Source organism: Bubalus kerabau, chromosome 22 (genome assembly GCF_029407905.1).
Source record: "Bubalus kerabau isolate K-KA32 ecotype Philippines breed swamp buffalo chromosome 22, PCC_UOA_SB_1v2, whole genome shotgun sequence".
Classification (NCBI taxonomy): domain Eukaryota; kingdom Metazoa; phylum Chordata; class Mammalia; order Artiodactyla; family Bovidae; genus Bubalus; species Bubalus kerabau.
Window position 1 is genome coordinate 23,957,455 of NC_073645.1, and position 27,718 is coordinate 23,985,172.

At 46.1% G+C, this 27,718-nt stretch overlaps 2 protein-coding genes across 13 annotated transcripts in view; one reads left to right on the forward strand and one right to left on the reverse strand.

Annotated features, from left to right (window-relative positions):
- The first annotated feature begins 2,755 nt into the window (after positions 1-2,755).
- Positions 2,756-6,808, forward strand: WNT8B (Wnt family member 8B). Its single transcript, XM_055561085.1, has 6 exons — positions 2,756-2,766; positions 2,865-2,898; positions 3,648-3,786; positions 4,631-4,756; positions 5,911-6,053; positions 6,263-6,808. The coding sequence occupies exons 1-6, from the start codon at positions 2,756-2,758 to the stop codon at positions 6,806-6,808; spliced, it is 999 nt and encodes a 332-aa protein (XP_055417060.1).
- A 2,167-nt stretch (positions 6,809-8,975) lies between these two features.
- The window catches only part of SEC31B (SEC31 homolog B, COPII coat complex component), a 36,534-nt gene continuing 17,791 nt past the window's right edge, over positions 8,976-27,718 (reverse strand). For 6 of the 12 annotated variants that reach the window (XM_055560448.1, XM_055560449.1, XM_055560450.1 and 3 more), the window contains 16 exons: positions 25,583-25,813; positions 24,528-24,602; positions 24,167-24,265; positions 22,630-22,729; positions 21,957-22,135; positions 21,565-21,691; positions 21,059-21,204; positions 20,204-20,377; positions 19,561-19,722; positions 14,850-15,027; positions 13,902-14,210; positions 13,616-13,674; positions 13,213-13,314; positions 12,759-12,875; positions 12,225-12,296; positions 10,857-11,989 (listed from right to left, as the gene is read on the reverse strand). In XM_055560448.1, coding sequence (XP_055416423.1) covers positions 11,810-11,989; positions 12,225-12,296; positions 12,759-12,875; positions 13,213-13,314; positions 13,616-13,674; positions 13,902-14,210; positions 14,850-15,027; positions 19,561-19,722; positions 20,204-20,377; positions 21,059-21,204; positions 21,565-21,691; positions 21,957-22,135; positions 22,630-22,729; positions 24,167-24,265; positions 24,528-24,602; positions 25,583-25,813 — 2,310 coding nt within the window. In that variant the 3' untranslated portion in view covers positions 10,857-11,809. Of the gene's footprint in view, positions 9,780-10,856; positions 11,990-12,224; positions 12,297-12,758; positions 12,876-13,212; positions 13,315-13,615; positions 13,675-13,901; positions 14,211-14,849; positions 15,028-19,560; positions 19,723-20,203; positions 20,378-21,058; positions 21,205-21,564; positions 21,692-21,956; positions 22,136-22,629; positions 22,730-24,166; positions 24,266-24,527; positions 24,603-25,582; positions 25,814-27,718 lie in introns of those variants that run through there. The other 6 variants (XM_055560455.1, XM_055560454.1, XM_055560456.1 and 3 more) reach the window with 6 other exon arrangements.

The window sequence follows — 27,718 nt, forward strand, 5'->3', positions numbered from 1 at the left end:
CACTATGCCTTCTATAATCTGTATTCTATGTCACTCCCTAAAAGGACATATAAGACTGCAAACTTAATCAATAAATGTGTGGGTTCTGACTGATCCACCCACCAGCCCTTCTCATCTTTCCCCCTCCTAGGGCTTCCCTATTCCCTGACACAACAATATTGCATTAGGTCAGTTGAAAATACCACAATGATCTCTAAGTGTTCCAGTGAAAACATGAATCACTCACTCTAAATCAAAAGCTATGAATTATTAAGTTTAGAGAGGAAGTTAGGCTTCTTTCCCAAACATTGTGAATGCAAAGGAAAAGTTCTTAAGGAAATTTAAAGTGCTACTCCAGTGAACACAAGAATCATTCTTATCAACAAGAATGATAAGTGAGGGGCTTCCTTGGTGGCTCAGTGGTGAAGAATCTGCCTGCCAATCAATGTAGGAGACACAGGTTCGATCACTGATCCAGGAAGATCCCACATGCCATGTAGCAACTAAACCTGTGCACCACAACTACTGAGCCTGTGCTCTAGAACCTGGAAGCCACAACTAGTGAGCTCATGTGTTGCAACTACTGAAGTCCACACACACTTTAGAGACTGTGCTCCACAGCAGGAGAAGCCACAGCAATGAGAAGCCTGCACCCATCAACGAGAGAATGGCCCCTGCTCTCTACAACTAGAGAAAAGCCTGCACAGCAATGAGGACCCAACACAGCCAAAAAAAAAAAAAGAATGATAAATTAAACAGTCTATATGGAGACAGTATTAGTATTAGTGGTCTGGATAGAAGACCAAACCAGCCACAACATTCCCTTAAGCCAAAGCCTAACCCAAAGCAAGGACCTAACTCTTTTGAATCCTGTAAAGCCTGAGAGAGGTGAGGAAGATGCAAAAGAGATGTTTGAAGCTATCAGAGATTGGTTCATGAGGCTTACAGCAAAGAAGCCATCTCCATAATATAAAAATGCAAGGGCAGACAGCAACTGCTGATGTAAATCTGCAGCAAAGTATCCAGATTCCAGATCTAGTCAAAATAATTAATGAAGGAGGCTAAATTAAACAACAGATTTTCAATGTAGATGAAACAGCCTTCTACTGAAAGAAGATGCCATCTAGGACTTTCACAGCTAGAGAGGAAAAGTCAATGGCCAGTTTCAGAACTTCAAAAGACAGGTTGACTCTTGTTAGGGACTAAGGCAGCTCGTGATATAGACTGAAGTCAATGTTCATTTACCCTTTTGAAAATTCCAGGGCCCTAAAGAACTATGCTAATTCTGTTCTATAAATGGAACAACAGAGCCTGGATCACAGCACATCTGTTTACAACATGGTTTACTGAATATCTGAAGCCCAATATTGAGAACTACTGCTCAGAAAAAACAGATTTGGTTCAGAATACGACTGCTCACTGACAGCACAGCTGAGAACTCGGATGGAGATGTACAGTGAGGTTAACGCTATTTTCCATGCCTGCTAACACAACATTCACTCTGCAGTCCATGACTCAAGGAATAATTTTGACTTTCAAGTCTTACTATTTAAGAAATACATTTTATAAGGCTATAACTGCCATGAATGAGTCCTCTGTACAAAGTTAATTGAGAACCTTCTGAAAAGGCTGCACCATTCTAGATAACTAAGAACATTCAGGATTCATGGGAAGATGTCAAAGCATCAAGTTTAACAGGGGTTTGGAATAAGTTGATTTCAATCCTCATGGATGATTTTGTGACGTTCAAGATTTCAGTGGAGGAAATAACTGCAGGTGGAAAGAGAACTGGAATTAGAAGCAGAGTCTGAAGATGTGACCGAATGGCTGCAATTTCATGATAAAACTTGAATGGATGAGAAGTTGCTTCTTATGGATGAACAAAGAAAATGGTTTCTTGAGATGAACTCTACCCATGGTGAAGAGGCTGTAAAGATTGTTGAAATGACAACAAAGGACTTAGAATATTACATAAACTTAGTTGATAAAACAGTGGCACTATTTGAGAGGATTGACTCCAATTTTGAAAGAAGTTCTACTCTGGGCAAAATGCTATCAAACAGCACTGCATACTACAGAGGAATCATTCATGAAAGGAAGAACCAATCAATATGGTGAAATTTATTGTCTTATTTTAAGAAATTGCCATATCTACTCCAGCCTTCAGCAACCAACACCCCGGTCAGTCAGCAGACATCAACATCAATGCAAGACCCTCTACCAGCAAAAAGATTATGACTCAGGAAGCCTCAGGTGATGGTTAGCACTTTTAACAACAAGCTTTTTTTTTTTTTTTTTAAGAACTTCCCTGGCGGGCCAGTGGTTAAGAATCCACCTGCAGGGGACTTGTGTTCAGTCTCTGCTCAGGAAGATTCCACATGCCATGGGGCAACTAAGCCTGGTCACCATAACTACTAAGTCAGCACTGCAGAACCTGTGCTCTGCAACAAGAGAAGTGGTGGCAATGAGAAGCCCACACTCCACAGTGAAGAGTGGCCCGTCCCCCAACAACTAGAGAAAGTCTGCATGCAGCAACGAAGACCCAGCACAGCCAAAAATAAATAAATAAATGTCAAGGTTGTAAAATCCATCAAAAAATAAAGTATTTTAAAATTAGGGTACATACATTGTAATTTTTTAAGACGTTATTGTACACTTAATAGACAACAGTATAGTGTGAACATAGTTTTTATATGTACTGGGAAACCAAAAGATTCATGTGATTGGCTTTATTGCAGAATTTGCTTTATTGCAGTGGTCTGAAACCAAACCAGGAATGTCGCTGAGGTATGCCTATATATTTGCTGAAGTAATTCTTAAAACTCTTGGCATCATAAATGAGTCGGTGTATCTCTATTATGCTCTGTGGTTTTTCTCTCTTCTAGGTCAGTGAACAATTTCCTGATGACTGGACCAAAGGTAAGAAAAAAATTCCTTTGATCTCTTTGGACTTTGCTTAGCTTCTTGACTGAAGACTATACATGTCAATATCTTTTCATTATATCCACATCTTTTATTATACTGTGTATCTTTTAGGCAGAAAAACTGTGGCACAGAAAGGGATGCACCCCAAATCACACAGAAAACTAATGTCAGAGCCAGGACAAGAACTCAGAAATATTGACTCTGAATTTATGGCCAGAATAAAAGTTTTCTTTTGTAGTGTCAGGCTATAGTTAGCCATCCTTCTCAGCACACAGCGGGCAGGCTGTCCTCCATCCTTAAAATGCTGGCTTTCTACTATATGATCTCTAAGAATATTTCCAGCTACAAAAAGTTCTCTTCATAGGATAAGAACAGTTGAAAATTCATGAATCGTGTAACTGAGTCTCATTTTGAAGTGACAGAGTACAGTGAATAGAGGTAGTGAGGTCTAGAGTCTAACGAAACACCAGTTTCATTCCTACTTCCACCATTTGCTAGTGGTGGGACCTTGAGCAAATTGTTTTACATCACCTCTCTGAGCCTTAGATTTCTATTCTATAAAATGGTACCAATTTCACAAATTTGTGATGTTACATGAGACAGCATATTAAAAGTGCTTACTCTGTAATTAATTTGGAGGAGTGGGAAAGTGGGCAGGAAAAGATGTGCTTAGCCACTTTAAGGCAAATGCCTACCAAGTTCAGCTGCTGTGAGTCTGAAGTTTGACCCCTGTGTCCCTGCAGGCTTACCTGATCTACTCCAGCAGTGTGGCAGCTGGTGCCCAGAGTGGAATTGAAGAATGCAAATACCAGTTTGCTTGGGACCGCTGGAACTGCCCTGAGAGAGCCCTGCAGCTGTCCAGCCATGGTGGCCTTCGCAGTGGTAAGGAAAGCTTCAGCCACAGGTCCCTGGACCCCTTGGCCATAGGTTAGGGCCCCACTCTCCAGGGATGGAACCCAGCCCCCTCTTTACCTTTGTTGGTCTCTGCTCTCAGGTCATCTCCCTCTCTAGTATCTTCTCTGTTTTTTGCTCCAGCTCCTCTTTTTCTTTACTGACACCCTCTCTACTCAACAAATGGCCCTTGCCTCATCCCCAACCCTATACCATCTGCAGCCTCCTAGCCTCCTCAAAATAGGTAGGTAAGTAGAGGTCATATATTTTCATGCCTCTTAGCCTCTTCCTTTAGCAGGCTCAGTAGAGAGGTACAGAGCAAATGGGAATTGACTTGGAGACCAGATTCCCATACAGAAGATTAAAAAGTGGCCATGCCAGGAAATGATTCAGGACTAGCTAGCACCTCTCAGAAGCCTCTCAGACTTCCATGTTCCAAGAGAAAGTGGGGATGGGTTCTTTACAACCTGACCTTCAGATTCTTCCCCATTTCTTTCTTGGTCTCTTTCCCACTTAAATGTCACCCATATCAACAATACTCTAACCACTAAGTCGCAAAATCTGTAACCTGAAAAGATGGGAAGAGAGAAGAGCTGAGGTGAAACCAGGACTGGAGCAGATCCTGGAAGAGAGTAAGGTACATTATAAACGTGGCAAGATATTGGGTTGGCCAAACAGTTTGTTGGGGTTTTCCATAAGATCCTGTAGAAAAGCCTGAACTAACTTTTGGGCCAACCCAATAGAACAGAGCAGTGAGGAGGGTATATGATGGCATTAAAGGTATGTCTTTGGGGCTGCAATTCCTCCAACTCACTCAATTTTTGCTTCCTGTCAGCTAATCGGGAGACAGCATTTGTACATGCCATCAGTTCTGCTGGGGTCATGTACACTCTGACTAGAAACTGCAGCCTTGGGGATTTTGACAACTGTGGCTGTGACGACTCCCGCAATGGGCAACTGGGTAAGTAGTGACCTTGGGGGTGGGTAGGGCAGCCCAGTGAAGTTCATTTAGGCAATGAAAAGCTTGGCAGGTACTTGGTGGAGTGGAGAAGGGTGGTAGTCTTCTAAATCTGAGGAAAATCAAGGTGGACCACTTTGAGCCCAAGCGCTGCAGGGACAAACATGGCTATAGGTAGCTGGGAGCCCTTCTCTCACTGGGAGGTTCCCTTAATTTAAGTACAATAGCAATAAAAGAACAGTCCCCTCAACCATGGGAGGGGGGCCCTTCCACAGTGCCTAATGAAGGAACGCTACAAGGCTCAAAATAGCCTGGAGTTAAAACTCCCCTCCAGGTCCTCCCCACTGTTCTATACAGAATAAAGCACTTTCTTCCCGGAAGAAAGGAATGGACATTAAGATTACGTTCAGCTCCCAGCCGATCCCAGTCTCTGGCTGGTCTCAGGAATTCCTTGCCCCAGTTGTTGAAAGCTAACTAGTCAAAAATAATCATGAGGAAAAACAGACCCCCTCAAAATAATGTATCTCCGCATATATATGTTTTCCTATATATACCTACTCTCTTCTTGACTTAGCGCAACAGCCCACTAATCTAACTGCTGCCCCTTCTTGCCTCATTAAAGGTGATCTGTTCCTGTAAAGTGCCAGTCTTGTTTTTTTTTTTTCTCGAACCTCACCTTCTCTAACTCCCTTACCTTACATCCTTCCCTATCTCATTTCCCCTGTTTACCTCCAGTGTCCTCTGCAGGCCTCTGCCCTCCACCTCAGCTGCCAACTGCTGTTCCATATTACCTCAACTGGCCTCTCTCTCCCTCAGTGTCTGCACTTTCCTCGCCTTTTCCACACCATTTTGTGCCTTCCGGACGTCAACCTCTGGCAGAACATATGTACACTCTGCCCAAAGGCCAGAAACACAGCCCGGGAAGCAGGCACCTGCCTCCCCTGGTAGCTACTTACATCATGGAGTCCTGAGCAGGGGATGGGCTGAAGCTAGGAGTACAACGGTGTCAAAAATAAATCTGGGGTGAAACTAATCTAGAGCGAGGGCACTTGCCCCACCTGAATCCTTCCTCAATCCCCCTAACCCACTTAGAACCAGCAGCCCAGGAGGCTCCCTGCGGCCTGCTTAACGGCCTTTCTTCCCACTACGTTTTCCAGGGGGCCAAGGCTGGCTGTGGGGAGGCTGCAGCGACAACGTGGGCTTCGGAGAGGCAATATCCAAGCAGTTCGTCGATGCCCTAGAGACAGGACAGGATGCTCGGGCAGCCATGAACCTGCACAACAACGAGGCCGGCCGCAAGGTGAGTCCTGCAGCCCCTGGAATCAGGCACCTGGCTCCATCCACTGCCAGGCCTAGGTGAGGACAGCCTGTCAAGTCTTATCTGACTGGGCAAACGTGGTACCAAGCCGGCTGGCCAGGTAGACTTGCAGGAAGCCTCGCAACTCAACAGAGGGCGAGACTCCCCAGGGGCGCAATCCCTGGCCCGCTCACTCCTAGCTCTCTCCCCAGGCGGTGAAGGGCACCATGAAACGCACGTGTAAGTGCCACGGGGTGTCTGGCAGCTGCACCACACAGACCTGCTGGCTGCAGCTGCCGGAGTTCCGAGAGGTGGGCGCGCATCTGAAAGAGAAGTACCACGCAGCTCTCAAGGTGGACCTGCTGCAGGGTGCAGGCAACAGCGCGGCGGGCCGCGGCGCCATCGCTGACACCTTTCGCTCCATCTCCACGCGGGAGCTGGTGCACCTGGAGGACTCCCCGGACTACTGCCTGGAGAACAAGACGCTAGGGCTGCTGGGCACCGAAGGCAGAGAGTGCTTGCGGCGCGGCCGGGCCCTGGGCCGCTGGGAGCGCCGCAGCTGCCGTCGACTCTGCGGGGACTGCGGGCTGGCGGTAGAGGAGCGCCGCGCCGAGACCGTGTCCAGTTGCAACTGCAAGTTTCACTGGTGCTGCGCGGTCCGCTGCGAGCAGTGCCGCCGGCGAGTCACCAAGTACTTCTGCAGCCGCGCGGACCGGCCACCTGGGGGCGCGGCGCACGAACCTGGGAGAAAACCCTAAGCGACTCCTCTTCCCTCTTCTCGTTTCCCCGTTGGTCCTTGGATTTTTTTAGAGACCCCAGTAGTGAGGAATCTAGGGAATAGGGACCCCACACTACCAAGGCCAGGGATCCCAAGGGGAGAGCTGCTGCATTCTCTGCGGAGCTCGCCACTTTCCAACCTGTTTCCAAGTTTCTCTGCTGTCGGCATCGTCCGCCCACCACACTGAGACCTGACAGAGCTCTGTTCTGAGACTCTGAGCTATTGATCTTCCCAGGACTTTGAAGAGAATGGGCGTCCCTTCTCCCGGCCGTACCTGCCCTAATGCCTGACCTAGCTTGTGGAACTTAGGAACTGGAAAAACCCTTCTGAGATATGCAGGGCCCAGAGAAAGCATGGTTTTTTTTTTTTTTTTAACCCATCTTCCCCCCTCTACCCCTACTCCCCTATTTTCTGCCGTCAGCTCTCTGCCACAGCCACACCTTCCTTGGGCAGAGGCCCTCCTGTGCTTCTGATTCCCTAACTGCTGGCATAGACTCCCCAAGAATCTCTACTTTCCCTCCCCTTATCCTTCCTTCCTTCTGTGAAAGAGATACTGAGGAAACTGACCCAAGAAAAAGCATGTTTTTAGGGGTTGGTTCCTAGAGGTAGAAGTTGAAGATGGAGGAAGTGAAAACGCTTGAGTGCTGACTTGATGAAAACCAAGGGTGCCACTCACCCGTCATGTCTCTAATGGACTTTGCCAGTGGGGCAACAACCTTCTTAGACAATCATCCAAGGTGCCCCAGACACATACCCACAACATCCAGAAAAGAGGTAAGGGGAGAGTGCCAGTTATTTCCTACCCTTTCAAATAAGCTTCTCTGTGCTCCTAACCTACATTCTCCTAGCAACCAACTTTACCTCTACTCTTCCCCAAAGGGTCTTATTCCCCTGAGCCAAGACTGAGATAAATAAAGCTAATTTCCCTTCAGACCCTGGTTTGCACCTCTGAAGATAGGTCATGAGGAATGAGAAGCTGGGATCTCTCCTTTTCACTAACCTGATTCTCAAATAGGCAGGATTCAGAAATTGGATACTTTCCTTCAATATATAAACTTTCTGCAATGAAACTGTTAATAGGAAGTTCAGTACCTTGAACCTTAATTTATTGCAGTCACTGTGACATCTTTTTTTCCAGGTATTGAACTTATTCTTGGGGCTATGGAGAAGGGTGCATGGAAGATGTAACCTCTACGCCCTCTCCTCCCTCCCACCTTGCCTGGATACTATCCTCCTGTGGGCCTCACTTCCATGATGGCCTAAGTAGTTATCCTGGCCTGACTGAGGTTCATCTGCCAAGTATTAGGAAATCATGCCCATAAATCTTCCACGGATACATTCACTCAGTGGCTAAGACCTTGCTACTTGTGGTGCTTCTCATTCTCTTCTCAGAAGGAAGCAGTACAGCAGGGACTTGCTGATGGAATGGGGCTCGGGAAGGGAAGAACTAAATCCTGACAGACCCTCTACAGCCTAAGGAGCCTCCCAGTCATCTCCCTCCCCTAGGCTGGTCCTGGATCTGGGTGCCAGGCAACCCTCTGGAGCAGAATGGGTCAAATGCTAGAAGACTTCATCTCATCTCTTGTAGAGGAGAGCACAGAGGAAGAGTAGCTCCAAGTGGGTAAAATGGGAGGAGGCTCTAAGGGTCGATCAGTGAGCGCAGAATGGCTCCCATGCTCCAAACTGAGACAACAGCAAGGGCAGACCTCAAATCCCTGGCCTCATCCCTATACGTCTTCTGGTCCCACTAACACCTATTGAGGAGAGAGGCTCACCTTCCCTCCTTACAGGGTACATGCTGCCCTTCAGGGTGTTGGAGCACTTCACTTCCAGTTCTATCAGCAACGGCCTTTTGCTCCTTTCCTCAGCTTTGATCTGGGCCTCGTGGATCTCCCAACTAGCCCTTTGTCCCTAATCAAGCAGCAGCATGCACTAACTTGGCTGTCCCACTTGGCAGAATTGCTTGACAGTGTTCAGTAAGAAAATCTGGTAAGGCAGCTAGAAAATAGAAAAGTAAAACCTTATAAAGGAAAGCGACATTCCCCAGGAGGTCTCTCAGCATACTAGGAGGAGAACTATCGTGCTTCATGTGTGACAACTCCAGGTCGGTATTTGAAACATGTCATGCTGCCAGAAAGTTCTTTCACAGGTTATTGTTTTACACTCCCAAATGGCTATGATTGACATCACATTCATTTGTGTCTATAAAGAAAACAATACTGAGCTACCTTAGATCTGGATCGCTTTCCCCCTGCCCCTTACATTATCCACTGATTCATTTATTCATTCAACAAACACCACAGTAGAAATACAGTGGTGAACAACATACTGACCTCCTGCATTCATGGAGTTTAAGTTCTCTCTTATAATCAATCGCCAGTGCTGTGTTCCCCTTTATAAATGTGGACGACCAGACTGGCTGCTTGGGAAGACAACTTCAAGGTCAGTGAGTGAAAAATATTTTGTTTTATAGATTTAAACTGATGCTGAGAAAGATGTCTGGCTTGTTCCACCAACTTGTAAGGTACCATGGGTGAGTTCTGGAACCCAGGCTCCTCCCCTCCTCTTGTGTGCTCCTTAGGAGTCCATCTGTCTCAGCCCGGGGACAGAAGCGGAGGGAGGTCCTGAGAAGTGACAAGGATGCTGGGTGGAGGGGACAAAACACTGTCTCCTTCCTGTCCCTGGCCTGTGAGCCTACACACAGGCAGGGCTTTCTTTCCTTGAAAAGAATCTCAGCCTCAACTGGCCTTAGCAGCAGGTTAGGGCAAAGACAGAGACAGGGTCGTGCTCAGCGCTGGCGGTGCTGGGGGTGGTGGGAGGGAAGGGCAAGCCAGGGCACTCGCCTATTGTGGGTCTGGATTGGATGCTTCCACTCATTCATTTCCTTTTAATTAACCCGCATTCCTGGAGGAGAAATATTTATGTTGGCTCCCATAGAGGCAATCTGCAGACTGGAAAGAAGGGGGAAGAAAGCCGGCCTTAGCAAAACAATATCTCTAAAGAGCTCAAGAAGAGAAAATAAGAGAACAAAATGCCATTAAAATAGCCTTCTACCCCCACCGGAGTCAATGAAAACTTCATTTCACATGCTAATCCCCCACTCCGCCCCCTTCCCTTCTCACAACACCTTTCCGAAAGTGTTTGGGAAAAGTCTTCGCAGTCAGTACACAGCTCCCCGCAGCTCAGACTTCTCCTTGTGTTAGTTCAGGGCCCCAAGTGGGGCTCTCGCTCCAGCAGCGGCTTTTTTCTCCCCCCCTTTAATTTAAACAAAGACTTCGGAGTTCATCAACCTCCCACTGAAATTCACAGCTGCTGAACAAACTAATCCCCTCTCCCGGCCTTTCTTCCCTTCAATGGGCTCTTGGCTTCAAAGACACTTTGGGAAAGGACTTTGCTGGGGCTCACACTGCTTCATCAATAGAAGTTAGTGCAAGTATTATCTGAAGAGCAAGTGGCTTTACAAACAAATACTGCCTAACAATCCCTTCCTCCCAAACACACACATCTAGCCTGCAGACATGATGCGATCTACAACAGGATTAGAGATCGTACCCCTGGCTTCACACCCAGTCCCTTTGTGTAGCTGAGCTCAGCCCTGAAGTGGTGTGGGGAAAACCCTGGAGCTGAATGTCAGGCACGGATGGAGACACACACACACACACACACACACACACACACACACACACACACACTGGTGTGGGGAAAACCCTGGAACTGAATGTCAGGCACAGATGGAGACACACACGCCAAGTGATGTGGGGAAAACCCTGGAGCTGAATGTCAGGCACGGATGGAGACACATGCGCGCACACACCACACACACACACAACTCCCCTCTCCGAGTGGCCATAAATGCTGCAAGGAGAGAGCTTAATTCAGTGCCACCTCCTTTCTTCAACTCTCCTGACTTCCTATCTGTCCCCAAGCCTCTCCCTTGCCTTACTGAGGTACAGGGAGCAAGAACAAAGGACTGGGAAGACAGGTAAGAGCAAACTAGGACCCAGAGAAGATAATAATTGGGAGATGACTGAAGAAACCAAACTAAAGCAGCTTTATTGCACATAAAGTACATCAGGGCTTCAGTGCAGAGTCCAACCATGAAAGTGTAGCCAGAGAGAGAAGGCAGCCCTGAGATGCATGGGGGTGGGGAAGAAGGGCCTCCAAGTCTTGAAGAAGAGTGCCAGAAGAGTCTTTCATTAATATGGCTCCTATTCCAGAACCAGGCTTCTAACCAAAGAATGAATGGGTCTATATCTTGCCTGGGCCAGGACTCAGGCAGGCTGAGTCAGGGGCTGCTCCCAATGGGCAGTGGTCCCTCTGCTCCTATCCCATAGCTTAAGACAACTCTCAGCAAAAGGCAGTGCACCCCCTTCCACCCTCCACCTCACCTAGTTCACCCTTAACAATGCTGGCAGAGAAGTCCCTTCTTAAAAGGGCCTGATTTATTTCTCTTGGTTCTGCTCAGCACCCATCACTCATGTCTAGGATTTGTTGAAAGGCTGAGTAGCAGTCAACTCTACCCCAGTCTCTGGGGCTCAGAGAAGTATGGAAACATGAAGTCAAAGGCAAGGAGAAGGTAAAGTCAGGCTCATAACCCACAGAAGGGGGAAGACAAAAGACCCACATGATGGGTTCGGCAGAGGTAGACTTGAAAAAATGACCCTGCTCACCCTCTCAGAAACCACCTGGACAGAATACCCCTGGGGGAGAAGGCACACTGTGCCAGCCCCTGTTGGAGGATAGTTTTAGGGAAAGTGAAGGAGAACAGGCTGACCGAGCTCTGGGCAGATCCCAGAGGGCCGGGCATAAAGGGGTAGAGAGCAGGCACTCTGCTGGTTCAGAGCCAAGTCTACAGCATCATATACCTGGCAGCAAGGGAGGAAGGCTGGGAAAAACAAACAATCTGTTCCAAAATTCCCTTCCTGCAGGAAGGAATTAAGTAACAGTAAAAGTGGTTTCCTGGCAGGAGGAGCTGCCTGGTTTAGACGCGCAGCTTATGAGCAATGGTGAGGACAGACTTCAGGACAGGCATGAAGCTGGAGACCTCACTGAAGCTGCTGCAGCCCACCACCTGGGCATGCACCGCAAGGCCCCGCTCAGGGCTTCCTGCGTCCACACATCGGGCAATCTCATGGAGCCCGGCCAGCACAGGAGGCGAGAGCTGTGGAGGGATTGGCCCAGAGTTAGTAAGCCCAACTCCACCCCTACCCTGGAGGCATGGAAGGGAGAAGCGAAGACTCCCTTCTGGAGTTCTGGAGCCCAGTCCAGGCAACATGTCTATATTCTGTAGGGAACCCAAGGTTAGTGAGGCATATGGGAAGGGACACTGTGTGCCCTTTGGCCATGGGTGAGGGTGGAAAAGCAGGAGGCAGATGAGAACCACTGAGTGTACTTACTGTCCCCACGCAGAGCTTGTCATACAGACATTCTAGACGTTGCGCAGCTTCATCTAGCTTCCGTTTTGTCTTCTGCAGGGAGGGAAATGGATTCTAATTCCAGCCCCTAAGCCTAATACTACACAGGACTGTAAAGAATCATGATACCTTAGAGCTAGAATGGCTCAATGCTCTTTCTTTCATTTGACAGAGGACAAATGGAGGCCTGAAGAGGGTAAGTGACTTGCTCTAGCTGACTCAGCCAGGAATGAATGGCAGGTCTCCTCACTACTGATCTCACCCTCCTTCTAGTACTCCCTGCTGCCTTTCCAAGAGCTAAGTCTCAGTGCTGTTGGGTTCTGCTATCAAGGAGCTAAACTCCAGACCAGACAAGTCTTCCCCAATTCCACACCAACAATATCAAATAAGTATAAGCTACAGACAGCATGTCCAGGGACAGTAAGAAGATTCACACAAGGAACTGGTCTTACAGTTAAGGGATCCTGGGACCAGCTGGGGTCGGAAGGGAGCATCATGCGGAAGGTTCAGACTTACTAAATCAGTGGCAGATAGGGAGCAGCGCTGCAGAAGTGCCTCAAAGCTGATCTTCAAAGACTGGTGTTCAGGGGGAAGCTCCTTCCTGTTGATCTTCTCCAGTGGCTGCTGACATTGCTGAGGAGGGAGCAGGGAGACAGGAGAGATAGGCAAGCTGTCCTGCTTATGGCTCCCCTCAAGACTAGTCCTCTGTGACTTGGGGTCATGCTGCTCCCACTGGAGCAGAGCTGGGGAGGGGCATCCCCCTTCTCTGCAGTAGGGACACTTGGTATCTGCCCCCTATCCCATCTCTTTCAGCCCAGAGTCTGCCTCCAACTTGAGGAATGAAGCCATCCTTCATGCTCCCTGCTTTTCTACACCCAAGAAAAGAAGGTTTCCGAGAGGAAGGAAAACACATCATTCCTGTCATCTGCCGGCTGAGTTCTCTCGGGGCTCCGGGGGGAGCATGACTCACACTGGGGACAGCAGGTTGTGAGGAAAGGACCCCTCGAGGCTCAGGGGCGAGGCACATAACTGGAGCAGTAATTGGTGCTGGGGGCATAAATGTCTCTGGCAACTAAAGAGAGAGAAAAGAAAGGCACATGAGTCTAAGCTGAAAGACCCCTTCCACCCTGCTTTGAGGGAGTGGCAGAAACTATGAATGAACAAGGGCACAGAACTGTGAGTGGGGAACCTAGAAGTCAGGAGATGGTGAATAAGAAGGAAGAGGAGGTGGCTGAGGGGAGAAGAGTAAGTGGGGAGAGAGAGGGGACAGAGTGCCCAACTGAGCATGGAAAGAACCAGGCTGCTTCTGTAAGGAACTAGAGCGTGGCTCATTGGTGAATGTATGAGGGTTGAGTGGGGAGAGATGTATTCACCTTTTTCCTCTGGAGGTTTCCCTTGGGCACTGGAGCATTTTTCAAGGAATCCTGAGGTCCTGCATAGTATAAACATAGGGGTATTTAGGGGCATGACCAGAAACACTGAAATTTTTGGTCTGAAGATCAGTAAAATTGTTTTAGTTGGAGTCTTCCACACACACCCTCTGCAGACCAGCCACACTCTCAGTTGACATTCCTAATCCTAGTTCACTGGCTTGAGGAAAGAGACTCCCAAGGTGGTAGTGGGGAGGGGAGGAGAGGAAGGCCATGGGAGAAGACTGACCTGGGTGAGGAATCAAGATGCCAGTGGTCGGGAGGACACCAGCGCATGGAGTACCTGGCCCTCCTGGAGGGTGGGCCACAGGGAAGCTGACAGGAGCAGCTGGTGGCTGGGAGCTCATAGGGCTGAAGCCTGGTGCTCTCACAGGAAACAGAGGGGGCACTGGAGGAGCCCTAGGCAGGGGGACAGAGCCAGACTGCATAATGTTTGGGGGTGCCATGGATGGAGCCAGGAGAGGCCATGTTCCAGGGAATCCCACGGGGTTAGGAGCTTGCGCCCTTTGCCCTCCTAACAGCTGAGGCTGAGATAAAGCTGAAATGGGACAGAGAGGAGATTCAGACCACATCAGAGAGGAATCATGGAGGAATTAAAAAAAAAGAAACTATAATAATAATTAATAATATAAGTGTATGGAAATCTACCATTTACAAACTATTTTTAACTATATTCCTTATTTGACCCTCAAAACAACCCTGTGGGGTAGAAATGAACAATATAACAATCAGTCTCAATTTTCAAAAGAAACAAAGTGGCTAGGTATAATGCCCAAAGTACAAAGCCAAGTACTGACAGTATTAAGAAGTCAGACTCCAAGCTCCTCCCACTATATGGACATGCTGCTGTTGCTGCTAAGTCACTTTAGTCGTGTCCGACCCTGTGCAACCCCATAGATAGCAGCCCACCAGGCTCCCCTGTCCGTGGGATTCTGCAGGCAAGAACACTGGAGTGGGTTGCCCTTTCCTTCTCCAATGCATGAAAGTGAAAAGTGAAAGTGAAGTCGCTTAGTCGTGTCTGACTCTTAGCGACCCCATGGACTATAGCCCACCAGGCTCCTCCATCCATGGGATTTTCCACTATATGGACATATTACTTCCCAAATCCATGCCAGCCATGCCAGCTATTTTTCTCTGCACTCTGTCTAGCCAGATTTCCACTCAGTTGGTCACTCACCAGGCCTTCCCCCAGGGCCCAGAGGCAAAGGCTGTGCTTCCTGGACCCCAGATGGCCTGTAGTCACTTGTATTCTGCATTCTGGAGCCCTGATAAGGGCTAGGATGGGAAGGTGTCAAGGGCATCATTAGTGATGACTGAGGTGTAAAAATCCTTGGCCTTGGAGGTAGAATTGGAACCTGTAGGAAGAGAAAAAAGGATCAGCATCTTGGAAGGGAAAAGAAAGTACTAAGTAACTGAAAATGGAAAAACAACAGGGAAAATGAAACCAAAGGCTAATTTTTTAAAAAATCAACAAAATGGATAAATCTTTATAAAGACTGACAAAGATAGAGAAGACACAATTCATCAAGATAGAGGATGAAGCAGAGAATACTCCAACAGACCCTGCATCCATGAAAGAGATGATAAGGAATGTTACAAATAACTTTACAAATAATTTGACAACTTAGAAAAATGGACCAATTCCTCAAGAACCACAAACTACCAAAACTCTGCCAAAATTAAACCAAAAACCTGAATGTTCTATAACTATTTAAGGAATTAAACTTGTAATTAAAAACCTCCTCCCACCCCCTTCCCCCAAAAGTTTCTAGGTAGACCTAGATAGTTTCACTGGAGAAATTTTACCAAACACTCAAAGAATTGACACAAAGGTTCCATAATCTCTTCCAGAATATAGAAGGACCATTTCCTAATTTACTTTATGAGGTCAGTACTACCCTGATACCAACACCACAAAATAAAACTACAGATCACTATTTCTCATAAACTTAGGCACAAAAATCCTCAGCAAAATTTTAGTAAATCAAATCCAGCAATGTATATAAAAATAATATACCACAACCAAATAGGATTTATTCCTGGTCATGGAATGTGTATCATGATATATTTAAAAATCAATCAATGCAATCCACCATATCAGAAGAAAAATCATTTGATTATACAAAATGATGCACACTGATTCAAGACTCAGCACACCAGGAAAAGAAGGAATTTCCTTAGCTTCACAAAGAGCATCTACAAAAACGTAGAGCTACCATTATTCTTGGTTCTGGAAGACTGAATGTTCTCCCTCTAAGACTGGAAACAAGGTTAAGGTGTTCACACTCACCATTCTCATTTTAATACTACAAAAAGGCAAGAGAAATTAAAGGCATGTAATCTGGGAAAAAAGGAAGAGGGATAGCCTTTTTAATAAGTGATTCTGGATATCCATTGGCAAAAAAATAAACCTTGACTCAAATTTCACACTTACACAAAAATTAATCCAAAGTGGAACATGGACTTAAAACTACTTCTAGAAAAAAACAGTAGGAAATTTAGGGGACCTTGTACTAGGCTAACAGTTCTTTGACTTAACATGAAAAGCATGAACCACAGAAGGAAAACTTTATAAATTGGACCTTATAAAATTAATTTTTTTTGTTGCTCTGTGAAGGACTATTAAAAAGATGAAAAAAAAATTCTTACATAGTTATACACCCACAGACACATATGAGGACATGTAAAACCAGTGAAATCTGTGGATAATACTAATGTCAATTTCCTGGTCTTGCTATTGTATTGTGGTTGTCTGAGATACTGACATCGGATGTGGTGGGTCTGGTATGCATGAGACTTCCCAGTACATTTCATTGTGCCTTCTTGTGAATCTATAATTATTTCAGAGTAGAAAAGAGAGAGGAAGGTTGGGGAGGGAGGGAGAGAAAATGAGCAAGTAGGATAATAGAAAGAGGTGGAGCAGAGGGAGGGACAAAAATGAGGGTGGAAATTAACAGATGGGACAGGATAAATAATCAGAATTTTCCTGCCTAATACCTTTATCTACAATCTCCCTGGATTTTGCTCCCTTCTGATAGGCTCCTGGTCTCATAAAATAACAGCATCCTATCCATCTGGGCACTGTCCTCTACATCATCATCAGTTTCTGTCAATTCTACCTACTAAATATCTCAAATCCAACCTCACTTTCTAGTTTTAGATCACTTCATTCCTTCATCATCTCCTGCTATGCTCCTAATGGTCTCTAGCTTTGCCCTTTCTAGACACATAGCTAATCCTTCCCCTGCACAAGACCACTCAATAGCTCCAGAATGTCTTCAGGGTCAACTCTAAACTCTTGAACACAGAAATACCAGGCCTCTCTTGATCTACTGTTACCCCAGCCTCAACTAACTCATTCCACTGCCATAACACCTGCTTTGTAAAGTCATTAAAATGTTAGTCATTCCTCAAACAGGCTTTGCTTACTTTCCCTTTACTGCCTTGGCAGATGCCATTCCCTCTGCCTGAAATAACCTTTCTTCCCTCCTCCTTTGCTTAAATAACTTTTAATCTTCAAGACTCAGATCAAATATCAGTAAATTGCTTTCCGTGTGATCTCAGGGTTCTTTTATCATATCCCATTCAGGGCATTTATGAATTTTACTGTAGTTAATTTTTACATATCTATCTTCTTACTAGACTATGAGCAAATTAAGGGCAAGGATCATGGTTTGTATACTTTTCTGTTCTAAGTGCCTAGCCGTTGTTCAATAAACAGCTATTTAAAAATAACTGAATCTATGCTTTATGACTGAGGTTCGTGACATTGTACAGGAGACAGGGATCAAGACCATCCCCATGGAAAAGAAATGCAAAAAAGCAAAATGTCTGTCTGGGGAGGCCTTACAAATAACTGTGAAAAGAAGAGAAGCGAAATGCAAAGGAGAAAAGGAAAGATATAAGCATCTGAATGCAGAGTTCCAAAGAATGGCAAGAAGAGATAAGAAAGCCTTCCTCAGCGATCAATGCAAAGAAATAGAGGAAAACAACAGAATGGGAAAGACTAGAGATCTCTTCAAGAAAATTAGAAATACCAAGGGAACATTTCATGCAGAGATGGGCTTGATAAAGGACAGAAATGGTATGGACCTAACAGAAGCAGAAGATATTAAGAATATCTTAATATTCTTGCCAGAATATTAAGAATACAAGAACTGTAAGAATACAGGCAAGAATACACAGAACTGTACAAAAAAGATCTTCATGAACAAGATAATCACAATGGTGTGATCACTCACCTAGAGCCAGACATCCTGGAATGTGAAGTCAAGTGGGCCTTAGAAAGCATCACTACAAACAAAGCTACTGGAGGTGATGGAATTCCAGTTGAACTATTTCAAATCCTGAAAGATGATGCTGTGAAAGTGCTGCACTCAATATGCCAGCAAATTTGGAAAACTCAGCAGTGGCCACAGGACTGGAAAAGGTCAGTTTTCATTCCAATCCCAAAGAAAGGCAATGCCAAAGAATGCTCAAACTACCGCACAATTGTACTCATCTCACACACTAGTAAAGGAATGCTCAAAATTCTCCAAGCCAGGCTTCAGCAATATGTGAACCGTGAACTTCCTGAAGTTCAAGCTGGTTTTAGAAAAGGCAGAGGAACCAGAGATCCAATTGCCAACATCTGCTGGATCATCAAAAAAGCAAGAGAATTCCAGAAAAACATCTATTTCTGCTTTATTGACTATGCCAAAGCCTTTGACTGTGGATCACAATAGACTGTGGAAAATTCTGAAAGAGATGGGCATACCAGACCACCTGACCTGACTCTTGAGAAACCTGTATGCAGGTCAGGAAGCAACAGTTAGAACTGGACATGGAACAACAAACTGGTTCCAAATAAGAAAAGGGGTACGTCAAGGCTGTATATTGTCACCCTGCTTATTTAACTTATATGCAGAGTACATCATGAGAAACACTGGGCTGGAAGAAGCACAAGCTGGAATCAAGATTTCCGGGAGAAATATCAATAACCTCAGATATGCAGATGACACCACCCTTATGGCAGAAAGTGAAGAGGAACTAAAGTGCCTCTTGATGAAAGTGAAAGAGGAGAGTGAAAAAGTTGGCTTAAAGCTCAACATTCAGAAAACAAAGATCATGGCATCTGGTCCCATCACTTCATGGGAAATAGATGGGGAAACAGTGGGAACAGTGTCAGACTTTATTTTTGGGGGCTCCAAAATCACTGCAGATGGTGACTGCAGCCATGAAATTAAAAGACGCTTACTCCTTGGAAGGAAAGTTATGACCAACCTAGATAGCATATTCAAAAGCAGAGACATTACTTTGCCAACAAAGGTCTGTCTAGTCAAGGCTATGGTTTTTCCAGTAGTCATGTATGGATGTGAGAGCTGGACTGCGAAGAAAGCTGAGTGCCGAAGAATTGATGCTTTTGAACTGTGGTGCTGGAGAAGACTCTTGAGAGTCCCTTGGACTGCAAGGAGATCCAACCAGCCCATTCTAAAGGAGATCAGTCCTGGGTGTTCTTTGGAAGGAATGATGCTAAAGCTGAAACTCCAGTACTTTGGCCACCTCATGTGAAGAGTTGACTCACTGGAAAAGACTCTGATGCTGGGAGGGATTGGGGGCAGGAGGAGAAGGGGACAACAGAGGATGAGATGGCCTGGTTGCATCACCGACTTGATGGACCTGAGTTTGTGTGAACTCTGGGAGTTGGTGATGGACAGGGAGGCCTGGCATGCTGCAATTCATGGGGTCACAAAGAGTCGGACACGACTGAGCAACTGAACTGAATTGAACTGATGCTTTATGAAGATAGGAATTTTCATCATTTTTTAAATTAATATATTGCAATCATGCCTAGTACTTGGTAGACACTTAATAGGTATTTTTGAATAACTGAATAAGCAGGGTCTTACCTGGTGAGAAGACTGGAATTTCAGTCTGGGAGAGGATGTCTCTTGAGAGTAGGGGGTAGCTCCCACAACAACCCGGGGAAAAGGGAAAGGGGGAGACTGCTGGCCCAAGACACCAGAACCCTGGGCATGAAAAAGTCGATCTCTCAGCTGCTGAACTGGTAGCTATAAAAGTTACAATAATGAAAGACTGTGTTAAGTAAAATTAAAACAAGCAAACATCCTCTCTTACAAGCCTAGCCCCACATAGCTTTCAAACCTCAGCTGACCCTCCACATTTTAGCCATCTTAGAGAACTCAAAAGATCTCTAACCCCTGCCAAACTGACATCTGCTTTACTAGTTATTTCTCTTTGAAGGTCCAACTCAGCTGTTTTAAACCACTGAGAAGCCTTCTTCAGCTTCTCCAAACAAAGCCAGCCCCTTGCCTGTGAAGTCCCACAATGCTTAGTATAAGCTTCTGTTATGGCAGGATAAATTATTGACATCTGGTTTTCCTCCAAGAGACTGTGAACTTCCTGAAGGACTAGGTCTTATTTATCCTGGGAGCTTTAGCATTTAGCATAGTGCCCGTAACACAGAAGTGCTCAGCTAGTGTTAAGATGACTGAAAGAAATGGTTTGCTCTCTCCACATGCTCCCACTCACCTGAGCACAGTCACTGGGTAGGTAGCTCATGGCAGTGGCCAGGCTGCCCTGGGCTGCCAGGAGGTTGGCATACTGAGTGATTCTGTAGGTTGTGGCAGGGCCTGGGCTCACCCCATCAGGACCCCGCAGTAGCTCCAAGCTCCTTTTAAGGACCATCACTTTCTCCATCAGGTCCTGGAGGGACAAAGAAAAGGGCAGTCAGTCCTCATCAACCCACACCCTGCTCTCTTAGCTCAGGCAGCTCAACCAAGGACTTCCCTGCTACAGATACCAGGTGATGATATATGATATGTAAGAGACGTAACAGCCAGAGAAGGGCCACTTGGCTTCACTTCCCAAGCTGTTTGGGTCCTACACTCTTGTACATTTCTGCCTCTTCATTTTGGATTCTTTATCTTTTATGCTAATACATCTCAATTTCAGATTCTGTTATCCTTTTATTTCATGTGTGACTTTGTCTCCCCGTGACTGTGATCACCATCTTCTCTGGGCACCTGCAGAGTATCTGGTACAACTTAGATTCATAGGACTTTTCATAGATGCTAATAAAAGGCCCAAACTCAGTATTATTCCAATATAGAGTAAACTTATATACCCAAACCTGAAGTGGAAAAAAATTACGAAGTTAATATCTAAGCAGCTGCTACTCAATCTCCCTTGACTGAGAAGGAGGAAAGATGACAGCTTATCCATGGAAAAGGTCCCAGACTTTGAGGGCCCTTCCCTCTTCCCTAAAACGCCTGATTCTATCCTGGATACCTAGAAGACCCGCCTCTGATGTCCCTGCAATCTCCACTGCTAGCCTCTCCTGAAGGCCTGGTATGGAGGGACCAGGGCCCTGAAGTGAAGGGGTACCTGTAAAGCCACGGGGGATGAAGCCGGCTGGCATTTTGCCCAGCACTCCACCAGCCGCTCCACACTCCCTGAGCACACATAACAGAGTCTGGCTTCAGAGGTGAGTGCCCAGCCACTCTCCTGCTCCATACGAGTTCCCAGCCTGTCTGCAGAGAGATAGAAGCTTCTTAAAATGGCACAGCTTCCCTATGCTTCTCCTTCTTCTCCTGTTTGAAAACAGGTGGGGGACCATGAGCTATGGGACAAGTAGCCACAGTGGCTTTAAGACAACACCGAGGCTAATCCTGCTCTGCAGTGAAGGGCAAAGCTTTTGCACTGAGACTTGACAAGAAAAATTAAAAGAGGACAATTAATACCCTCCACAGAAAGTAGAGATGCACTCTAGTCCCTGACGACATGGCTTGGCTTCCCAGAGTTCAGGCTGTGCCCCTGTCTCCTCCCTCAGTGTGTCCACTGACTCCACGCTAGAGTCACACCACTCCACCCTGGAGCCAAGGGTCACCTACCACAGAGCTCGGGGAATTTCTCTGGCTCTGTGTATGTCAGCAGCAAGGCCAGAGCCTCTCTCCAGTTCTTCAGGCTACAGGCATGCACCATGTCTTTCCAATTCTTCTGTATAATGCAGGCTAGCAGCTGTAATGGGCAGTGAGGGAAGGAGGCCATCAGCTGTTCATGCAGCATAGGCAGCAGGAGTCACACACAGGGATGTGCTGAGACAAGCCTCTCCCAAGTAGCCTTCCTATTTGACCACTGACTAGGGGCTTGGGGTAAGGTAAGGGTGGTTGAAGCAGGAGGAGAGAGAGGCAGATCCTCTAAATGCCAGTCCCGTAGTGCGGACAGCCACTTGACAAAGTCCAGGTAATCCCCTCCTCCTCCTCTCTGCATGGTGGGCAGTTACCGGGGCGATTCCGGTTTTCTTCTTGGCCAAGTAGCGCTCCTGTGCTTGCTTCAGCAGATCTGAGCCTCCAGCCTGGGCCAGGATGATGGCATCAGCAAAGCGCTCTTCCTTCAGACACAGTTCTACGGCAGGGCCCAGTTCTCCAAGCAGGAGAGCCTGGCTCAGGAGTCCCTCCGTGTCTGCAGGCAGAGCATCCCCTCTGCATCAGCCTGCCCTCAGACCGGTGCTTTCTGTCCCCACCTCCTATACCCTGCCTCCCTGAGTCTCCCTCACCCCAAACTCCCAAGATTCATTCCTTCACAACAAAATACAGGGAGGTGTCCAGGGGTGCCCAGGTCCAGTGGTAAATCTCTAAGGACAGAACCCAAGACAAGGGAGGGACTCGTGGCAGCACCACAGGTGTGCTGTGTGTTTGCTCAACAAGAAGAGGATCACAGTTCTTTAAGCAGGAAGACAGAGGGATGAAGAATACCTTGGTAGAAGGCCTTCCATATGAAGGATCCATCCATGAAACTCTTTAGCCAGAGAGAGCTCTGACTGGTACAGGACCACCCAGCATTTGCAATCATGAAGGGAAGCAGGAAGCCGGGGACAAGAAGGCAGCGTCCAGGTCTCGAGAACTCTGAGCCCACCTACCCCCACAGAGGGCTCCTCTCCCTCAGGGTCAGGGTACCTTCTGTGATGGGGATCTCCCACGGAGTCATGTTTTGAGGGATCAGCTCATCAAAGAAGTCTGAGGAGGCTGAGGCTTCCCAGGTGGTATGTTTGGAGGTCTGTACAAAGAAGGACAAAAGTGGCTACTTGGGAAATGAGCCTAGAAGACAGAGAGCTGGCTTAGTCGCTCTCTCTGGGAGTGCTATTAAGAGTTGTCCCTTCAATAGAAATAAAAGAAAAAATAAACAAATGGGACGTAATCAAACTTGCAAGCTTTTGCACAGCAAAGAAAAACAAAAGACAATAAACAGAATAGAAGAAAATATTTACAAATGATGTGACTGACAAGGGCTTAATTTCAAAATATACAAAACAGCTCATATAATTCAACAACAAAAAACAACCCAACTGAAAAATGGACAGACAACTTAAACAGATATTTTTCCAAAGAAGACATACAAATGGTCAACAGGCACATGAAAAGATGCTTGATTATTGAGAGATGCAAATCAAAACTACAGTGAGATATTACTTTACACTAATCAGAATGGCCATCATTAAAACGTCTACAAATAAATGCTGGAGAGGGTGTGGAGAAAAGGGAACCCTCCTACACTGTTGGTGGGAATGTAAGCTGGTGTAGCCAAAACAGTATGGAGGTTCCCTAAGAAACTAGAGTTTCCATATGATCCAGGAATCCCTCTCCTGAGCATATATATGGACAAAACTATAATTCAAAAAGATACATGCATCCCTATGTTCACAGCAGCACTATTCACAATAGCCAAGACAGGAAACAACCTAAATGTTCACTGACAGGTAAATGGATAAAGAAGATGTGATACATACACAACGGAATACTACTCAGCCATAAAAAATGAAACAATGCCATGTGCAGCAAGATGAAGAAAGACAAATACCATATGATATAATTTATATGTGAAATCTAAATTATAACACAAATGAACTTCTCTATGAAATAGAAACAGACTCATGGACATGGAGAACAGATTTGTGGTTGCCAAGGGGGAGGGAGGTGAGGAAGGGATGGAGTGGGAGTGTGGGATTAGCAGATTCGAACTAATGTACATAGAATACATAAACAAGGTGCTACTGTACAGCATGGGGAATTATATTCAGTATCTTGTGATAAACCATAATCGAAAAGAATATAAAAAAGAATGTGTATATATATATATATACACACACACATAACTAAATCACTTTGTAGTACAGCAGAAATTAACACAACACTGTAAATCAACTATATTTCAATTAAAAAAAAAGAAGAGTTGGCTCTTAATGGGTAAAGCTAAAAGAATAACCAGGTAAAGTTTGGGAAGTGCTATACTTCATGGTTAAAAGAGCTCCACTCCTAGCTCCAAACCTTATGGGTTCTGTGTCTCTCCCTGGTTCTAAATGAGTGAGGAGTTTGAAAACTTCCACAGAAGTTGAGCACTTATTGAGATCAAAGTGAAGGGCTAGGAAGGGGAAGATTCCTTAAGGGCAGGTTTTCTATGCTACCCTAGATGGGGCTGGCTGGGCTCCTTCTATACCTGTATGGAGAAGGCCTGTTGTCTGTTACTGTTGAGGTCATCTCCCTTGGACTGAGGGCTCTCACCCAGCCTCAAATCACTCCTCAACCATGTGGCCACCTGCAGGGAGAAACATATGAATACCACTCTTCCCAACACGAGATCAAATGAATATTAAGCTTTTCTTCCCACCTTCATACTCCACCAACTGGACTTACTGAGATCTTTGTACTATTTTCCTGGGAATCAGAATAACTCCAGGAGGTAAAATCCTCATATATGCATTACTGAAGCCCAGGAAGAGGTATTCTGAGATGGTTTCCACCGGCAGGATTCTCTTTTTCTACAACAAACATGTATTTCTGATGTGAAGGCAGCTTACCTTCTTCTGAAGTTCATCTTTACTGTATCCTAATAGCTTCAGGAACTTCATCCTGGAGTCCTTCTCTAACGTCACCTAGAAGCCACAGAACACAGCAGTGTCCATTATATGAATGTGAATGACTCTCTCCTGCACCAGCTGGACATCTGTGCTAGTGTACCCTCAAATGTAGCTCTACCAGAAGTGCCCCCTGAGGCCAACACCATCTCTCCACTCTTTTCCGCAGACTTGATTCCTGTGGGATTATGGGTAGATGTGTTAACAAATCCTTTCTCCCTTCTGCATGAGAACTGGACCTTCAAGTTGACTTCCTAGATCTATTACGCTGGTAACCTGATAAGAATAAAATGTCAGCTATGTTTCTGCTTGTGACTGGTAAATTGCATCTGGACTGGAACTATGTAAACTATTAATAATTGATGTGGACACCATGCTATGGGCTTCCCTGAGAGCAAGGACTCTTGTACTAAACAAATCCCTTGCAGGAACCCTAGAAGTTATGCTTCTGAAGTTCATAAAAGAGATATTGGCCCTTGTGGGCCTGAGGCTTCTAAGCTAGGGCAGCTAACACACCAGCTTGATGTATATCTCATCTCCTTGCACCTGAGCTGTCTTCTGAGGAGCTGAAGGGGAGAACCCTAAGCTGCTGCATGGACTGCAACAAGGACTCCCACAGAAGAGAACCACTTGATGCAGTCTTGTGAATCTAAATGGCTAGGTGAGAAGACTCCTTCCAGCTGATCTTCTTCCCTTCCTACTGCCCCATGGCATGGCACTGGAAAAGCCTTCACCTTGGCTCTGGTAAAGTACCCAGGACATCAGCAATAGTAGAAAAAAGGCCAATGTCACTTGTATGCCTCAGTTTCCCTAGCTACAAAGAGTCTCTGAGCCTCTGGTAAAATGCAGATTTTGTTCCCAGGATGGGTGCTGTATAGGAAAAAACCCAACAGGGTTAAGGCCTCTGTAATCTGGGCCATAGGGTGGTTGTTGACAGAGGCTGAGATTATCTGGCTTTGGGGAGACACTTCTGAGCAGCCAGCCTTCAGGCTTCCTACCTTCAGAAACTGCCAGAGCATCTTTTCACTTTGCAGTGATGCTTGGTGGATCTTGTTCTGACAGTAATTCAGGAGATTTCCTGATCCGAGGGCCTCCTGCAGCTCAGCTGACTGTGTCAGGAGTTCAGGTTCTGTGGTGACCTGACTGATAAAGACTAGGCGGAGGCAAGGCTGTGGCACCTGATGGACAGGGGTGCTGGGGAGGCCAAAGGTCACCAGCTTGCCCCCAAACTGATAAAGAAAAACAAGAAGGATAGGGCAAAAATTAACACCAAGTCAGGATTACAGGGGAGGCTATCTATTGGTCAACCCTAAAAGATAGGAAAGCAGTAAAAAAAACCCCAAAACTCCTGGGGGTGGAAAGAATCAGGAATTGAGTAGTGAATGTGCCCACATCCCAAAACCACCCCTGCACTTTCAGCACCATTAACTTAAAAGGTACAGTCCATGGTACTCATCCTTTCCTCACCTGTTCTGGTACCATCATTCTCCTAGAGTTATATGATAGTTATCACTATCCCAGGAAGGGGGCTTCCCTGGTGGCTCAGACGGTAAAGCATCTGCCTGCAATGTGGGAGACCTGGGTTCGATCCCTGGGTTGGGAAGGTCCCCTGGAGAAGGAAATGGCAACCCACTCCAGTACTCTTGCCTGGAAAATCCCATGGACGGAGGAGCCTGGTAGAATACAGTCCACGGGGTCGCAAAGAATTGGACACGACTGATAGTTATCACTATTCCAGGTAACTCTGGACTAAACTCCTTGTCATTATCACAGCTGAGCAACAATAAAATCTTCTCCCTTCTTGTTCAGTGTCTCCCATGCCCTGTGCTAGCATTTTCCTCCTCCATCCCAAGCCGTAGACTACCACCCTTTTCCTACGGCCATCCAGGAGCTTGTACTGGTTTCACAAGGCCACAGGAGAGAGTTTAAGCTCCTTTGCCTATAATGCACAAAATCTTTCAAAATCAGGACCAGACCTGCCTCTCTAGCACCGTTCTCTCTGTTCATTCATGTGATCACTCTGTGCCCAGTACATTCCTGCTTCTATGCCTTCATCCACCACAACACTCCCACCTGAGCATCCTTCTCACCAAATTAGGTACTTTATTATATAAAGCACCTGGCCCAAAAGCAGAGCCCAGTCAAGCTCCTTTACTCCAGCAGTTCTTCCCCTTGGCTGCACATTAAAACCACCTGGGGAGTTATCCCAAGTCACCAGGCTATACCCCAGACAAAAAAAAAAACAGAAGCTCTGGAGGTGGTACCCAGGCACTGGTAACTTTTTAAAAGTTCTTCAGTTTATTCCAATTGCGGTCATTCTAGACAACTACTACTCTACTCCCCAACCATTCACTACTCTCCCTCTTTAATGAGTGTTTCCAGCCAGAATTCTTCTCGTGACTCTTATAGCACAAAATCTACACTACAGGTCAGTGCTAAACACAGCCATCTCAACCTTTGATTTGTATAATACTCAATCGTTTTACAAAGTGCTTATATGTATTCTTTTTTGAATGTTGGATGGCATGGACTGTTTGCTAACCTCTGTTCTCTAGGGCAGGAGATGTGGGGGGTATCAAGTTCTCTACCCTCTTCTTCCTGTTCTTCCTAAGGAGAGATTTCCATTTCTCCTTGGCCCTAGTCCCTAGCTGAGTCTCAGTGGACCACAGACAGAGGGACTGAAGGTTAAGAGGTGATGTTGGTGGGAGACATGCAGGAAAATCCTTCCCTCTGCTGTCCCCCACTGGGAGAGGGGTTGGGTTTGGAATGTGAGAACAGTACATAAACAATGTTTAGGGTAGTGTCCCTCATCCCCCATATGTCACCCTGCTAATTTAACTTCTATGCAGAGTACATCATTTGAAATGCTGGGCTGGATGAATCACAAATTGGAATCTAGATTCCTGGGAGAAATATCAACAGCTTCAGAAATGCAGATACCACTTTAATGACAGAAAGTGAAGAGGAACTAAAGAGCCTCTTGATGAGAGTAAAGGAAGAGAGTGCCAAAGCTGACTTAAAATGCAACACTCAAAAAACTAAGCTCATGGCATCTGGTTCCATCACATCATGGCAAAGAAAAGGGGAAAAAAGTGGAAGCAGTGACAGATTTTATTTCTTGGGCTCTAAAATCA